Source organism: Toxotes jaculatrix, chromosome 12, assembly GCF_017976425.1.
Source record: "Toxotes jaculatrix isolate fToxJac2 chromosome 12, fToxJac2.pri, whole genome shotgun sequence".
Lineage (NCBI taxonomy): Eukaryota > Metazoa > Chordata > Actinopteri > Toxotidae > Toxotes > Toxotes jaculatrix.
In genome coordinates this window covers 6,658,330-6,676,602 of record NC_054405.1, presented here as the reverse complement: position 1 = coordinate 6,676,602, position 18,273 = coordinate 6,658,330, and the positions used below count along the sequence as shown (strand labels likewise).

The 18,273-nt window shown below is 43.5% G+C and overlaps 1 protein-coding gene across 1 annotated transcript in view; it reads left to right on the top strand.

Moving 5' to 3' along the window:
- Positions 1-18,273, top strand: part of med13a (mediator complex subunit 13a) — a 72,086-nt gene that overhangs the window by 34,436 nt on the left and 19,377 nt on the right. Inside the window, exons 4-10 of the mRNA XM_041051005.1 lie at positions 3,549-3,694; positions 8,725-8,925; positions 9,045-9,239; positions 9,361-9,523; positions 12,133-12,243; positions 14,545-15,300; positions 16,698-16,914. Coding sequence (XP_040906939.1) covers positions 3,549-3,694; positions 8,725-8,925; positions 9,045-9,239; positions 9,361-9,523; positions 12,133-12,243; positions 14,545-15,300; positions 16,698-16,914 — 1,789 coding nt within the window. The remainder of the gene's footprint in view (positions 1-3,548; positions 3,695-8,724; positions 8,926-9,044; positions 9,240-9,360; positions 9,524-12,132; positions 12,244-14,544; positions 15,301-16,697; positions 16,915-18,273) is intronic.

Genomic DNA, 18,273 nt, shown 5'->3' with positions numbered 1-18,273 from the left:
AAACGTGTCGTGCACTGTCGTTAATGTTGATGTTTCGTTGCTTGTTTGGCCACGTCCTAACCAAGCACCTGTTGAGCTTAGTAAGGCTTGTCTACAGGATACAGAACACTGTCTGCAGAACACTAAAATCACAGAAGTACAAAGTAAAACTACCACGTTTTCTTGCAGCAACTAGAGATTTGCAGTTTATTCAAATAGACAAAAACGTATTACAGAATCAATTAGATGTTTAGATATATAAAGTCATATTTTCCATACTGCATGAGCCATATTGTAATCACTGTTGGATCGTAATGTGATCATTTAACATGAGACTGTTTTGATGTCAACAGCTGGCGTGTCAGATAATCTTCTTAACCAATAGGCTGATGTTGACGGAGCAATCTGTACAGTCACATTTGTATAAGAATTGATTTCAATCTGGTTTGATACTGTGTGTGTGTGTGTGTGTGTGTGTGTGTGTGTGTTTGTGTGTGTGTCTGTCTGTGTGTGTGTGTGTGTGTGTGTGTGTGTGTGTGTGTGTGTGTGTGTGTGTGTGTGTGTGTGTGTGAGACAGAGAGAGAGAGAGAGTTGGGTTGTACTTCTGCCTGCTGAGCCACAGATGGCAGCCCTCTACCTCAGGCTCACAAGTGCCCTGCAACCACAGATGTGTGTGAATGTGTAGTGTCAGGTTTTCTTTGCGTGTGAAGCGGAGAATGGTACACACTGCAGTTCTGTTGACGTCTGCAGAACACAACAACATGCGTAGTCTCTCTCTGTTGTAGTCTGCCTCTCGCTTGCTTTTCCTTTTCTCCTCTTGTTGCTCTCTAGGCCTTTTCCTCTCTGGTCCTACATGTACATAAATATGTCACAGTATTAGCAGCGTGTACATTCTTGTACATAGAGAATAACATTCACATCGCTTGACAAGCTAATCAGTTCATTCACTTCCCCAAAACGGGAAGAGAGCCTCAAATAATCCCAGCGCCGCTTGCTAGCTTGTCTCAGTCCAAGTTTGCCACTGCTTCCTGCGTGAGAAGGGCCCATGTCTGCCCGTCATTCTATCCCATCTTTATTTCTTTTCTTGCTGTTTCTCACGCAGCCTCCAGGCAGTTTGGCGATACGTCCTGCACAAGGACTAGAAGTTGTTTTACACAACAACACCCCCCCTCCCTCCCAGACGTGCACCAGAGCAGTAATGACACACCTCCCAAACAAAGGCATCTTTGCTCTCTGTGCCAGCATGTGGCCTAATTCCCTAGTTGTCTATTCACAGCCTCACCTTCTTCTGTTTGCATCTATCCCCCTGCTTCTCCTCAGGTGACCACTGGTAGTAACTGTTTTTGTTTTACTTATGCTAGCACCTTTTCTCTCCCACTGGGCAGCTGAGCCTGATACAATACTGTCACACCAACAGTAACGAATGACACATTTTACTGTTCTTCATGTCAGATTGGGGTGTTGCCGCATGTATTAGTATTCCTTTTTTTGTTTTTATAGAACTTTCTGTTCTGGGACCCCCTAAGTATCAGTGTGGTGGCCTCATCTAAATGAATGCAAGAACTGCACTATTTCCTCACAGTGCTAAAGTCACCTGGGCACAGCCTCAGACAAGTCAAGTAGGTGTGTTTCAAAGTTGGACTTTTTAACTACAAAACTCCCTTTTTGTGCGGCTCAGCAAGGAAGCACAGCGGAAACACACAGAGGGAATTTTGCACTAAAAAAGACGATATTGGAAAGATACCCTGCTTGAGTCGCTGCCTGATGACTGCAGAAAGCAGGGCCTCTATCACTTCTATCAGACTGCTGAAGCTTTACATTGTCTTAGATGAACTTTAGAAAGAACTGCTGACTTTGTCCCACCATCACTTACATTGTAGTCACGTTAGGGAGGGATGGTCCCCACTGTTACCGTCGAGAGGAATAAAGATTACAGGTACCAGTAAGTCTGTTAGTATGTATGAGCATGTAAGGACTGTATGAAACTAGTACTCAAATTTAAAAGCAGTTGCAGTCCAATACCTAAACATTAAAACCGAGATATTTTGGTAGAACTGCTGAGAATATCTAAGCCTCTCTCTTGCTTTGACTCACCTTCATTAGCCTACTTGCCTCCAGCTATAGAAAATGAATATCATACATTTATAGCCATTCACTGACGAGCACCACCTCATCTTTACAGAAAAAAAAGAAGTCTAAGATTAATGTCAAGCTCTGGGGGGCTTAGGGCATCTCTCCACTCCGTAGGTGGTATTATCTTATTGAAGTGCACTCTCTCTCTCTCCATCTCTCTATCTGCCTTGCTCTCCCTCTCTGCTCCTGTTCTTTAATCCTCTGCAGAGTAGGTGTGCCAGAGAGAGAGAGAGAGAGGCAGGGAGAGAAGACTGATATTTGCTTAACCAAATCCTCGGAGGACGCAACCCTCTTTGATCCAGTTCCAAATTCACCCCTTCATTTGGTCATCCGTCACTTGCGCTGTTGCCTGCTCTCTCTGCGTTTGTGTGATTTGTGTGTGTGCGCGCGTTTGTGGATGAGACTCGGCTGAAAGAGAGAGGAAAGCCCACAGACAATGGTCTGCATTTTGCTCTGCCCCTCTCTCCTTCCATCTGCTTTGTCCTTCCTTTCCGTTTCTTCTTCAACTTGTCACTTTTGTTGTGTGCTGCTGAGGTCAGACTGGCACAGGCAGGCATTGTTGTAAGCAGAAGAGCTTGTGTGTGTGTGTGTGTGTGTGTGTGTGTGTGTGTGTGTGTGTGTGTGTGTGTGTGTGTGTGTGTGTGTGTGTGTGTGTGTGTGTGTGTGTGTGTGTGTGTGTGTGTGTGTGTGTGTGTGTGAGAGAGAGAAAAGGTACTGTTGTAGCTGAGTATGTTAGCTAGAAAGCCAGGGTTAGTCTGGACTTGCCCCTTTGTTTTACACACGGTGCTATACCCGCACACACAAACCACCTGTGAGCACTGCTGTGTTGACTTTCTTCCATCCTGAGCTCTGCACACGCTGTTCAAGTCCATAAACTCAAATTTCCCGCACGTGGTATTTATTTGAGGGACTATTTGTGTATGTAATATTATAGTGGACGGATGCAGCAGACGTGATTATCGTCAGTGGTGATATGAGAGTAAAGAGCTGTCCAGCTGTCAGAGCAATTTAATACAAGCGTATGAGGCATCTTTGTGTGACCAGAAAGTTCGCAAATTAGTAGCTTCTTTATTTTTAACCCCTCTGTATCTTTCTCTGGTTTCATCCTTCCTATCAAGTCTGTCATGTTGAAGCAGAATGTGAGTGAGAGAAGAGATTTCGTTGTAGCCTTTGACAAAAAGGACACAGGTTTTTATAATCATATTTTCTCTCTCTAACTTTCCTCTCCCTGCCAACTCGTTTTTTCTTTCTGTGTGAGCAGGAACATGAACTAGACTCTCTGATATCCTTCCTTTTTTCCACAGCAATCACTTCTCCACCTCACACTCTATTGGAGTTATTCATTGCGAGCTGTACTTCTTTTCAAAGGTGCATATTAAAGTAGTGTGATCCCAAATGACTCCCCTCGCTCTTTCTTTCTCTCTTCTTCCACACAGTGAGCACCTATCCTGCGCCTTTACCTTCTTCTTGCACGGTGAGAGCAACGTGTGCACCAGTGTGGAGATCAACCAGCACCAGCCCGTCTACCATCTGACGGAGGAGCACCTCACTCTGGCTCAGCAGGCGTCCAGCCCCTTCCAAGGTGGGTCCCCAAAAACACTTGGCATCTTTGAACTCGTACCGGTGAATTCTGAGCTGCTCACAAAGCTGCTGCTTTAGCAAACACCAGTAAAACCAGCATGTTACATGACATCCGTAAACACCGGATCCATTGTGAATTATGCAGTCCAGTTTGGGCCAGTTAGAAACACATGCTGTGTGTAACATAGTCCTGCTCTGTTCAGTGCTGGCCAACCTGTACCCATGTTTCCTGATGAGTGGCTCAGTAGCTGGATAAACAAATGAACAGTGTCATCCTTTATCGTGTCGTTTTGATTTGGCCCTCGAGTGGAGTACCACACACAGTTACGGTGAGGACACATCATTACCCTCAAGTTTGGTTCAAATCTGATGGGAGGCGTCTGAAATATTACATGTGACAGATGAACAAACAGAGCCCATTAGACTGGGCCTTAATTTGTGGGAAGAAATAAATACTGTACAAAATAGAAAAGTCTCAAACAAAGTTGTGGGAACGGTTTTATTGGTGGCAGTTTGAAATTTTAAAACTTTAATTACAAAGCAAATGTGCATTGTCTGGCTTTGTAATTAAAGGGTCATTTTTGTTTTTAAATTATTGCAATAGTTCCATGTTGTTGAGGCTGAGAAAGCTATTTCACACTTACTATTAAAAATGTAAAAGTTATCCTTTAATTATTACGTGGTCATATCTCTGCTGTCAAGGGTGAACGAAAAAAAGTGATGAAAAACTTGCCAGCCAACAACTGCGGCATGTATCACTGGGTTCACAAAAGGAGTCAAAGTTTTGTTTTTTTTTTGTTCTATTTATGAACCAAAAGCCAAAGAACCATATTAATCAGATATTCAAAGATCAGTTTCTCAGTTTCCAGCAGATGTGCTGTAGCCTCTGCCACAGACGCCATTTTGCTCAAAGTAACTTTAGGTTGTTGAGCAAATGCACACAGCCTGTCGGCCCTAAGAAACAAGGTGGTGCATACTGGAGTAAATAAGGGAAATATGCTTTCAAATGTGTATTTTTTTTTTTAATATCTTTTTTTAAGAGGAAATGATAAAATCTCAGTGTGAAGTGAAAGAGTGTAATTTTCTGGATGAAATGTATTAGTAAGCTCTGTGTGTGCTGCGTTAGGTGCCGTTGTCCTGCTTTGTCAGTTATCTAGGAAGCACTTGTTGAAGCTCTAGGAAGCTAGAAAGCTCTATTGGGAAACACAAGGCCTTTAAAATGTACGTTCTTTCTTAAGCCAGGTGCAGGTGGTATGTTGTTGTTAAGTTAAGCAAAAGATCCATTTATATGACGATATAAATGGAGAGGGAAGGCTCACGGGAGGTCAGTGCTTAGTGCAGCTATCCATGCATCACTTTTGATACAAAAATAAATGTGTGATACTTGTGTGAAATCATGTTAATCTAATAATGTTATTCAGAGAGCAAACTATTTCCTTCCTCACACAAAATGAGACAAAATGTATATTACAGTCATTACATTAACATCTCTGTGTGAGAGGAGATGCAAGCTAACAATGGGTTTGGGATTACGCAGTGTTTTGTTTGGGGTGGGGTAATGAATTTAGAGCCAGTGATGGAATATCATTAGGGCCGCAGATTTTTATAACTGCGCTACGCTGTAATTTAAAGTGACTACAGAGGCTTTTCTTTTAAACTGGCTGCAAGCCAGTGTGTAATGAAAGACAGCCTGACAGAAGGATCGTATATGCATTATCTTGGCACCCGCACCCAAGACAGCACACACAAAGCTTACACTGATGTATTTCATTCAAAAAAATTACACTCCTACACTTGCGCTGAGCTTTTAGCATTTAATATTACAAGATATTTTTTAAAATTTTCCTTTTAAAAGCTCATTATCTTTATTTACTCTAGCATGCCCCACCTTATCTCCGTGATAAGAGCTGGACAATGATTTTACTGAAGAAAATCTGAAAAATTCCTTTATTTGCCCTTTTCCTAAAAAAAAAAATAAAAGAAATCAAGTGACATTTGAGCCGTGAGGAAAAGTTTTCCTCCTTTAAGCTTCTCCTCTATAGTTAGATGAGATTCAACCCTCCCCTCTCCATACGCCCCCTCCAGAGTAATAACAGTGATCACTCCCTCCATTCACCTCAATAATTCCTATATAGCCAACCCCTTTTTCTGTCTCTAGTGCTCTCCTGAAGAGAGGTGATAACGGGCCGTCTAGTTAAAGACTAGTGCCTTTTGATATAAATAAAGGTTATTGGAACTGTATGTGTATGAATTCTTGTAGGGACGTTGATGGGTTTTGCATTTAGGATGATCATACTGCTCCCCTGTCACCTACTGGTAGATAGTTACTTATGACTCATTTTATTGGTCTGTGAATCCCTGCCTTTACTCAAATGATCTTTGTTTCTCTTTTCCCAGTCATGTTATTATCATTAATTTTCATGTTGACTTGGGGGCTGAAAACACCATCAGTTGCCCCTGAGGCTACCAGCGAGAACATTGTTTTATAAGTAACCAAATGAATTGTATATGTATTTTATGATCTGCACATAGGTATGGTGTGTTTTGTGTCGTTCACCCCCCCCCCCCTCGCCAAGCTTGGTTTACTGTGCGGTAGAGCGCTCCGGCAGGCAGACCTCTCTAGGATGTGACCTCATAAAAGGGCGCAGAGTGAATGTAATGAACTCTCAGCCCATTACACTGATCTGAGCACATTTGACATGTCTTCAGGGAGCCAGAGATACAGTAGACTCACAGGCAGAGAGAGAGAGAGAGAGAGGCAGTAGGGATGGAGGGAAGGGAGGGAATGGTGCGGTGGGGGTGGTGATGGGGATAACAGTAAACCATTTCCATAATTGTGCTGAATTTGATCTCTCTCTTCCACAACTGGCCTCAGGTCTTTGGAGAGTGTATGCAGCAAGAAATGCAGAAATGAAAGGGAAAAGGAGTGGGGTTAAATTTAATTAAGGTTAATATGATTGGCCATAGCTGGATATCGCTGTGTTCTGCAACATAAATAACCTTTTGTTCTTCCCTCCGTTGGGTTGTTTTGCTGAGTTGGCATGTTCTGTAGGTTAAGGTGAAACGTTATGCTGAGGGGCATTCAGGACTCATTGTGTCTAGACAACATGTTTCATGCTTTAGCTTTAAAGATGCCTGAGTATTAAAGTGTTTTGAATGCCACCCAGGCTCCTTTGACAGTAAAAGAAAAACACTCTCTCTCTCTAGGTGCCAAACTTTGCCTGGTAATGCTCAGCAGTGCTGCTACTTCCCTACCGTGTTACTTATCTTTCACCACCACCTGCCAGCCACATCCTTAAAATCCAGAAGTGTTGGATCTGTATATTAGATTTTTCTTTCAAAGAAATTTCCAGTCATTTCCAAACCTTCCAGTTTAAAGGTGTAATTCTTAAGATTTCAATCCCGGTTGATTTGGTGACATCCAAGGTTATCGTGGTAACAGCAAGCGCCGTTTAATCCAACAGAAAACCCTTCTTGAGCTGCTACTTTGTCAAACATACAATACCAGTTCACAGTAAATTTGGTTACCTTGCAGAGAAGTTGGAGGTGTGCAGCCTGTCACCTGCAGCTCTTCCTTTAACACTTCACTTTGCCTGATCCTGTCTGTCTCACTACTCGCTCACAAAAATTTAAAAACCATCCACGCTTCCCCTCTGGGAATGATGAGCTCCACTACCAATAAAAACTCCTATGTAGAGGCTATTGCAGATAAAATGCAAATCATAAATAATATCAAAAAACAGGCTTTGATTTCATTAAAATCTTAACAAATATAACTTAAAGTTTTGTCAGAATGTTCCTCAGTCCCTGAGCCCTCTCCACTGAAACACTGCTAATGCACCTCGTCTTTTTTTCCCCTTCCCTTTTCTTTACGTTGTCTCCCTCCATTTTCCCATCCCGGAAGCTGTTCTATGGTCCAGCCCTGGGATCAATACCTTGAGACAGAGGCCATCCAGTCTAGTAATGACATACTAGAAAAGCAGAGCGGAGTGGGACATTAACAGATGCTCTCTCACCCACCCACCCAGCCAGTCTGCCTGTAGAGCCATTTATACCCTCTCTTCACGTTCAGATGTTTGACGGATGTGGAGAGAGAGAGAATGGAAGCATAACACGCCGACAGGCTGTATGTTTATATATATATGTGTCAGTTTGATATGCATATGGTTTCTGTGCTCATATGTATGCATTATGCCTGTTGGTTTATGGTAGTATTTGCATTCCCTGATGGATGTAGGTCTGTTCTATAAGCAGACTGATTGGCTCATTCTGTGACTCCCATATGTCTGTGCAGTCAAATGTGTTTGCCGAGGAGTGGCCCTTTTTATAAGCCTCTGTTTATGGGCTCTGAGAGGCCACCGCTTGCCAATAATTGGCGTCTGGATTGCTCTGTAAGTATTTGGTGAGTCAGCCGGGACCAGCTGAGTCCAGCGGTGCTCTGGAAAGGTCAGAGCGCTGCTGATGCGGCCAAAGATGGCAGAATGACAGGGAAAGGACAGCATAGGGAAGAAGTAGGAAAGGAAAGATGATCAAGATGAAGGAAAGACAGAAGGAATAAGGGCAAGATTGGAGGAGGAGTTGTAAAGATAGTATGGAGGAAGGAAGGAAAGGGATAAGAAAGGGTAAGAATGGGGGAGAAGAAAGAGGACAGAAGGAACGGGAGAAGAAAGAATGAAAATGATGGAATAAAAGGTTAAAACATTGAGAGAATACTAAGGAAAGAATGGGAATTGAGTAGAATTGTGGAACCAATATTAGAGGATTTTAAAAGCGTGAAGTGTAACGATGTAGAAAATGGATGGAACTGGAAACAGAAACAATAAAATTCGAAAAGAAAGAAGCAATAAACTAAATCAGGCAAAACATGGATTTAGAGGTGAAGGAAAAGCGATGGGTGAAGGATTTGTGTTGTCAGAATGATGCGACTTGATCTTGTTGCTGCTTCTCCGTTCAGACTAGAAGACGTACTGAGGCTGACTGACATTGTTACATTTTTCTCTGCTCTCCTCTCCATGCTGTCCCTCTCACCAGTGATCCTGAGTCCTTTCGGCCTGAATGGGACGCTGACTGGCCAGTCGTTCAAGATGTCAGACCCACCCACTCAGAAGCTGATTGAGGAGTGGAACCAGTTCTATCCCATCGGCCCCAGTGCCAAGGAGGGTGTGTCAGAGGACAAGGCGGAGGACATGGATTGGGAAGACGACTCTCTGGCCTCCGTGGAGGTCCTTGTCGGTCAGTGTTTAAAAAATATATATCATTAAGCTTCATCTCCATGAGATTATCTGTATAAACTGTGAAGTGCTTTGGTTTAACCTGTTTGGTTCCTGTATGCCCTGCCTGTGGGTGTACAGGTGGTGTGCGGATGGTGTACCCAGCCTGCCTGGTGCTGGTGCCCCAGTCAGACATCCCTGTTGTGGCCCCTGTGGGGTCCTCCCACTGCACTGCCGTCTACTCGGGTGGCCACCAAGTGCCTGCTTCCCAGCGAGAGCCAGCCATTTCTTTGGTGACCCTCACTCCTCCCACATCCCCTGAGGAGGCGCAGACAGGTAGTGATAAACACCGTGTAGATTAATAACAGCTCAAGGCTTACTCTTGAAATGATCCATCTCATGAAGTTTGTCTTTTTTTCCCCAAATGCTCTGTAAACCATGTTCTTTCCCTCTGCAGTGGACTCTCACTCGGCCCAGAAGTGGGTTAAGATGCCTTCATCAAATGATGTGTTCAGCGTGGACAGAACAAGTCACCATGGAGGCAAGATTCCTCGCCGGCTAGCCAGTCAGGTGGTGGAGCGCGTCTGGCAAGAGTGCAATATCAACCGAGCCCAGAACAAGTAAGTCTGTTATTGTGTCTAGAAAGCAGCACAGATTGATTAACCATGCTGTAAATGAAAATTGGCAGAACACAAACATCTTTGTGTATTGGTTGGGGTAGAAGCAATTTAAAGAAGCTTTGCGATTTCTCTCCTCTGTCAGCCTGGGAAAACTTCAAAAAGGGTTCCCCCTCCAACAGTCTATCAGTTATTTACCATATCCTCTATCTAGTATTCTAGTCTTCTTGCTCCAAGGTGGAATTTTAGTTAAAGTTAAATCTTCTATAATTAGCATGTGGATTATTGAGTTAAAAGATGTTTTGTGAGGTCACAGTGACCGTTGACCTTTGACCACCAAATTCTAATCGGTTCATCCTTGAGTCCAAGAAATTGCCTCAAAGTGTTCCTGAGATCACGTTCATGAGACCAGGACGACCGCATCAGCTGCCAGCATGGAGGCCGAAAAATAAAGGCAGATCTGGATGAATGGAAATTGATGAACTTCACTTTATGGGAAAAAAAATTAATCCTATTAAGTTGATTGTTGCTCCATAATTGAATTGCATGTCTACGATGATATCAATAATGTGTGGAACAGAAAAAAGTTGAGAATCAGTCTGAAAAAACTGTTGGCCTCAAGAAATAATGGAGGACTTGCTCTCCCAAACATGAAATTAGAAAACATAACATTTGAAAGGAATAAACTGGTCAGAAATTATGCTTCTAATCCTGGGAGGATAAAGGTGGAAATATCACATCATAAACAGAGGTACTCTGCCACATGGATTAAACCCTCAGAGATCCTTTCTAAGGGATCAATGGTTGGCAAAATGCATGCAAATATCAGTGATCTCTACTGATAATGTGGATTCTGGAAGTGTTTTCAGGTGAGGAGCAGTGTGGGCTCTGACTTTGGGCTAAAGAGGGAAGAGGAAGAGGAGAATCTGGTTCAAGACAGTTTAAATTGTACCAGAATATTAAATTCTTGGACTAGAATTTGCGAGAGCCTGAGTTTAAAATATCAAAGGGATCTTGATGTTGAGAATATGGAAGATTTATGGCAGAATGTGATCTCAAATGTAAGCTAGGATACAGGTAGTCCATCCATTATAAAATTGTACATAAATATTATATTACACCCCTGAAATTGTTTAAAATAGGCTTAACACAAGATAATGAATGTTGGAAATGCAACAAGGAAGTGGGCAAATTCCTGCATGTTGTGTTTCCTCGGTACTGCCTTTTTGGAAAGTGGTACTTAAACAAACTTGAAGAGTGGCTCAAACAACCTCTACCAGAATCCCCACAGCTGTGTCTGCGAGGTGATAAATCTTTCATGTCACCGGGGCTTACTAAAGCAGAGTTTGGACTTGCATTAACAAGCTTTATTGTAGCATTCAGGCTTATTTTATGTAACTGGAAGAGCCTGCATAGGCCAGAGTGTACAGAGCAGATTAAACTCTTTTGAAAAACTGATTTTCAGGGTAGATAATGTCTCAAGTAAAACTGGGTAAATCCGGCATAATGCTCAGACATACATTAGAGATGCAACATCTTAGAGAATGTGAAGGAATGTTGGGATGCAGAGGTTTTGTTTTAAGTTTTGTGATTGTCTGCATTTCGGTGTAATGTCCATAATATTAAAACAAATAAAAACATTAAATGACAAAAAAAAACAAAACAAAACAATGTGTTCAACCCATTTGAACCACTTGCGGGCTCTTTCCTCTCAGTCAGGAGAGGCTGACTGAATAGGCTGTTTTCTCCCCTAACACTCTGGTACTTTTTTCTTGTATTTTTATGAGCACTCATGAGCTGTAAGCGTAACAAGCAGAGTAAAGAAGAGCACAGTTGTGCAGCAGTGTTCAAGTACTTGAGTACTTGAAAAGTTGAGACTCTCATTTTCAGTTTAAAACAGCACAGATAACCTGACTACTTCATGTGGCTCTAGGTTCTGCATTGGTCAGATGCAGTTATTTTTTAACATTAAGCTTTGACTAATGTTTGACAGCAGGTTTCTGTGTTCAGACCCGTACAGACCCTCCTCTCTGACTGGTGCGTCCAGAAGCACTTTTTGCCTTTCAGTGTTTTTTTCCCAGCATCCTCTGACTGAACATCTGTCAGATACAGTTTACACTGCAATTATGTCTTAAGTGTCAAACCATTTCTCATTATGTTTTATTATTCATCACTAAACCAGAAAAAAAAACCTAAATGGAAATAATGATCACAAGTAATTAAAGGAAGAGTTAGCTTGCAGTGTTGTCCCTTGGTCTTTTGTTTTATTCAGCATCAGTGAATCTGACACACTGGGAGCACCCCGGGATCTGTTGCCCCTTGACCAAGCACAGAATGCCGGCTGGAGTTAGCAGTTGCCTTGTCAGCCAAAATATTATTGCTCCAAGCAAGGCTATGAAATCAGCCTCAGAACAAGGCTTTTACTAATGGCCACTGTGTACCAGAGAAACATGAGACAAGGCAGTTGTGGCACTTTTGAGGATTTGCGTTTCAAAGTTTATATGAAAAATAGAGGATGGGTCTCTTCACATGAGTAACACCGCATGAACACAAAGCTAAATTCAAGTTAAAATAAAAAGAATTGTGCTTCATGGTATTGTTTTCCTCCCCAGGCGGAAGTTCTCAGCTGCAACCAATGGTACCTGTGAGGAGGATCTGACTGAGAAGGTGGGGTCCTGGGACTTTGTGGAGCCATCGCAGAGGTCGTACTGCAGCTGTTCGAGGTCAGTCGCTTTCCGTGTGCTTGTACTGTACGTTCACGTATTGCTCACGTATGTGCGCTCAAAGACATTTCAAAGAGGTTATACAGAGTCCGTGGGGCTTTGAATACAGGCACAGAGGGCTGTAGTCAGCGAAATATCTGCAAGTTAGACTTTGACAAGCGTATTATTCTTCATATTTTTCAATTCATCACTGTTTTGTGGAAGTGACAGCTGTGCTGGGGCTGAGCCCTCTGCTGGACTCTGTGTGTTTCTGGAAGTCAGACTAACCTCTGATGGAGCGCTTAAGGGAGCCTGTGGTGGTAGGAGGAGCATGTGTGTTTCACGCTCCTAATGCTGACAAATGAGCTCAAACCACATTGAATGAGTTAATATGAGTGAGCTTAAATGTCACCGTCTTTTTATGTCCCACAACAATGGTCCATGGTATGCTGGGAATTATTATGTTGTCATGCTGGCGTCTGTAGACACACTCTGCACATGTTAATTCAAAACCAGCACATAGTAAAAACTATACCGGTTTCCCATAGGTAGGAGGTGATCTGATTACATTTTAGTGTGCTGCATAAATGTGCAGAGTAATGAGGTGAAAGGGATCTTTTTTTTTTTTTTTTTTTTTTAAACTTCTGTTGCCATTCTTGACAAACTACTGGTACTGTGAGCATATGTGTTCTTTTGTCATGGAGATCATGGTGGGACATGAGACAGTTCAAGCGCCTCTTGTTTTATCTGCTTGGACAGATAGGCGCAATTACAGTTGATGCATACTGTCAGTAGGGACAGAGACGGGGAAAGGCTACAATGAGCACAAGCCCTCTCTGAATTGTAATGCAAGCACCCACACAGAATACACTAATACATCAGGCATATCATTTGTTGTCTGACACCTTAATGTTAATAATATTCTGTGTTTTGCTGTGTGTGCTTATACATTCACCACTTGATAGTGTAGTATGTAATAGTGTATGGCTGCTTTCTTTATTCAGTCTCATGAAAAATATGATTTTTGTTGCACGTTTATTTTCTCTGTCTTTGGAGCCTCATTCTTTAACTGAACAGCAAATCAGCCGTCCCCTCTGTCCTTCAGTCTTCACCATGTCTCGACCAACAACAGTTACAACCAGCTGCTTTACTCACAACAGTGTCTTGTGCCATTCACTGCAGTCGGCAAAGTCCAGTCAGAGAGCTCGATGTCTGGATGGTTCATATGACCTCCTCAATGGGAGCCTGAACCACTAAAATTGATTGATCGACTGGAAAAGAAATTCAGATTCATGGTTAGTGAGCAAGTACTGCTGAAAGTGAACATTGTGTGTGGGCTGAATGGAAGAATCCATGTAAGTTGGGGCATATCCCATTAGGGGAATCCTTTGCACCAGGATTTTTATCCACCTAGGGAGAGGGGAGCCGACTTGGACCGCAGAAGAGAGCAAAGTGGATTGGGCCAGTCACTTGGAGCATGTTAATGTGTTGGAAGCCACCCAGCACTTTAGTGACACAGAAATGGGAAGCTCTGTGCATTGCCAGTTTTGATGGCCATTAGCTTTGTTTAGTAGATGGAAGCCTTCCATGTGTCTGCCTATCTTTACATCTAATAGTCAGGACACGCGTGTAGCCCAGCCATTAAAAAAGGGACAGCTTCCTTGACAACACCCTAATTTGTAACCACCGCAGTAGAGCGAGCGGTGACCCGGCCATGGTGAGGTTCAAGAAACACTGACGCTGACCTGAGCGACTGTGACGCATGTCCACATGGGTGTAGGAGATCTTCACAGTGTAATGAGAGAAGGCAAACGTGGATGGTTTGGTATTTTTTTAATTACCATAGTCACAAATTTGCTTGATGTAATGGTGAACGCTTTTTTCTCTTTTTCACATCTTCATCACATTTAAAAGGTAAAAGAAAACATAATGGTCATGTTTTGTTCATGTCATGATTTTAAGAGACTAAGAAAATTTTAAATGTGCTAAGACTTTTGTTGATTGGGTGCTGCAGTCGTGCACGCGTGTCACTTAATTGTTGCGTGAAGTAAGTGTTTCTGGCTTATTGATTTGAGATGAATTAGTGGAGCTGCCATGTTTCAGATGAGAGTAATTGAGGTAATTGATGTTTGCTAGAAGAAGCAGATGAGAGGGTTTAGTGGGAGATTTTACATAAGCTGCACAAGATCTCTGCACATCATGAAATGAAAAATCCTCAATGTGCATCTTCATGGCTTGACAGATTATCTCTGTCTCTGCTGCCATTTTGCTGAGTGTCGGCGGTGTCACTGTATTTCTCACTGTTTGTCTTCTCCCCTGCAGATACAAATCAGTGAAGCAGCGAACAGGCAGCACCCCAGGCCAGGCTCAGTCAGCGGGCCAGCCCTCCCAGCCTCCTACCAAACACAAAGCTGGAGGAGAGAAGCCAGAGAAAGGTGACAAGCAGCAGAAAAGACCCCAGACACCCTTCCATCATCGCAGCCTGATCAGCGATGAGGCCTCGATAGAGACAGAGACAACCGCGGGTCAAAGGTTGGCCATGAGGGGTCAGGATGGTGGAAGATTCCCTAGTATTCGCTCTGCGGATGTGTCCGCCATCCAAAAGGCCCCCCAGCTCCACACTGGGGGGGTCAGCGCTGGGCCATCAGAACAGGCCAACTCCCCCCAACCCCCACCACTTAGCCCCCACCCCTGCGAGCGGGGCGAGGAGTCAGGGGAGGGCATGAAGAACCCTTCAACACCCAACAGCCAACACTTTTACCAGCCGCCCCCAGAGCCCTGTCTGGTTGGGGTGAAGGGCGGCGGCGAGGAGCTCGGAGGGCCAGAGGGTCTGAATCAGCACTTCCACCCCCATCACCCGCACCCCCATCATGGAGTCTCAGTCTACTCCGAGTCCCCTGAGCCCACTGTGTATGTGGGCGCAGCAGTCAACCTGGAGGAGGACAGCTCCCACGCTCCATGGCGGTTATTTAACCTACCCCGCAGGAAAGAAGCGGAGCTGCCCACGCCACTGCTGCCGGGAGACAAGCTGAGGGATGAAGCCTCTGCGTCGCAGGACAACCTGGTGTCGGTCACAGAGTGAGTGACACTTGTCAATTAATAAATCACTGTTCAACGCTTTCTCTCTCTCTCTCTCTCACACACACACACACACACACACACACATACACACAGGACTATAAAGGCTTTAACCATTCGGAATTCAGTAGTCCAGAAAAACTGTTTTGAAAGAGCAGTGATTCAAAAGCCACCTTCTCAGACCCCCCACCCACCTCACTCCACCTCTCTCATCCCTCAGCTTCAGAATGTTTGGTATAGTGCTTAGCTGCACACAGCATGTTAATCTCTTGCTATGTGCCCTTTTGACATCATACATCTCCAATGTGCAGGGCCAGCACTACTCATTGATTCCTACACACAAACGCATGCACATACACACCGGAGCTAGGAGAGACGAAGAGTAATGGTAGGGTTAGATAAAGATAAACCTCAGCTATTGTAGTAGAATTGAAGCTGATAGAAATACTGTCTGCTGGCTATCAGTTTGACAGGCGCTGGAGAGAGACTTGCACCAAGAGGGAGCTGGTAGCAAGGAAGAGGATCACAGATGGACAGAGTAACGGGGCCTGTCCAGTGTGAAGGCAGACAGGGTGACCAGCAGGCCGTAGGGTGGCCGTAGTGGGAATTATCAGCGAGGTTATGCAATCCCAAGGGGCCTGCCACTTGTATGGACTATTCTTGTGAGCTGTAATCCTCCCAGCCACAGCTCTGAATGGTGGCTAATCTCTGGCCCAGGCCACTGCGCACCATCACCTCACATCAGAGCCGGACAGGCATGACGAGAGGACAGAAGTACAGAGAAATGTAGGAGGCAGTGAAGAGTAGGGATAACACATAAGTTGGGTCAGTCCCTCCTCTCCTGCCGCGCAGCCAGCGGTTTTCTTCTTTTCCCTCCCTGTACTTTTACATATGAGGAACAAGTAGGCCACCGTCACAGCCACATAACAGATTTTGATGAGCCGTGTCACACCAACAGGTGATAAATGTGTCTGTAAGTGTTTCGAGCAGTCAGTGCTGCAGTCGCCGTGTTTCCATAAATCTGCCAGAGAGGTGATTGTCTGACAACAAACATGGTGCATCAGTGTGGTTGCGTGACAGCTGTCAGAATTGTTTGCAACCGCTGCCATTTCTGTTAGCGCAGATAACGATGCAGGCAGCGCTGACATATGATATCAGGCAGCATGAGGTCAAAACAGAGCGGCTGAGGAAATGTTCCAATTGCTAAAATTGAATACAGAAAATCATTTTAAGTAGTTGGTTTTCTATTTCTCTATTCTTATTCAACTCCTTACCAACTTATCAGGCCGGAACTGTATAACGGTCCTTAATTGAAATATAGCACTTGGAGTACACTTTAGGAATGAATAGGTGGTATCTGTTGTTCATGACTTGTAAATTTCCTGGTCTCCTCTCAGGGTGATGTCCACATCTAAATGGCCACTAAAGGTGTCCGAAGAGCGCGTTCAGATGTATCGAGCCAGGAGAAACCAGTACTTATCTGCTGCCATAACTGACGGAGATCACGAGCCGGAGGTGGACCCCTACGCCTTCGAGGAAGGTGATGTCAAGTTCACATTCTCCAACAAGAAGGATAAGGCCGGCGGGGAGCGTGAGCCAGGCAAGAAACATAAGGTAAGACAAGCCAAGTCAAGGAGGGGGGAGTGTTTCTGAGCTGGATCACTTACTCAGGCTGTGCAGTGTTTAATACGTGTGTTTTGATCGTTTTTGTTCAAATGGTCTGAACCCGCTTTTTGCTGATTGTTGTGCATCAGATAGACGACAGATAAAAATGTAAGGCCTTTGATACACTTATTACATTTAGTCCTTCACGTGGATTATCAACGGATGGTATGGTAATACAGATAAACAGAAAACAGGTTGTGCAACTGGTTACCATGACAACAAACTGCACTACCTTTCCGTATTGGTAAACATTCATTTAACTTTTAATCATTTAACTGCATCTTCCACAACCAAACTTCTGCACCAACTCTTCACAGTGCTACACCACTATTTGAACATACTGAAATTTTTATTGCAGCCATATACTTTAAATGTTTATACCTTTGTGTGTGATGTTTCACTCTGGTCTTGACCAAATGGTCTTTCATTTTAACTGTCATTTTTACAGTTGAAGTTAAAACTCAAATTAAATTTGAACCTTGATCTAGAAATTGTCACAATGGCTCCTGTAGGGACACATCTTTGTGACTATAACTCAAGAATTCATGCTTAAAGACCACAAATACACCAATCAGACCTCACGATGCAGCTTAGATTAGTCACATAGTAGTGTAGCTCATATTATGTGGGTATGTTTACACAGCGACTTATGCTGGTTGTCTTAAACTGCAGCTTTTCTGTTTACTTTAAAGGATCATTCCCCCATTTGTATCACCACACATCACAAGTAACACTGCTCAGCCTGTGAAAACAGCTGTTCAGTGTCTTCAGTGGCTCTGGAGGGAACTTTACAAAGTTTAAATAAAACAACCCTGGCGATGTCGTCAGGGAAATCTCGTCATGGACTTGAGACCTAAAATTTTTAACAGGAAGCCTGTCTTACAAACTGGAAGTGTGGAGGCATTTAAGAGGAAGAAAGGGTCTAATGATAGTATCCACTTCCATTATGGGCAGTGTGGGATTTAATGTTTTTGGAGCTTAACCCATACTGTGGACTAAATGTGGAGATGTAATATTGTATATTGTATTATAATATTACGTCTCTCACAAGGCCTCTAACTTTATGGAAGTAAAATGCTGAAACACTGCCGTTCATTGGGATTAGTTAACCTGAAAAACAGCCCATGCTGAATTTTTATGGCCTTTGTAAAGTACTTCACTCTGCCTAAAAATGAGCCACACACGCGACCTTTTCCAACTTGTCTGCTTTCAATCCGGTTTGCATTGCATTTTTTATTGCAACATAAAAAAAAAAAAAAAAAAAAAAGCAGTGACAGTCTGAAAAATGCTTAGTGGTGTGACTGCTTT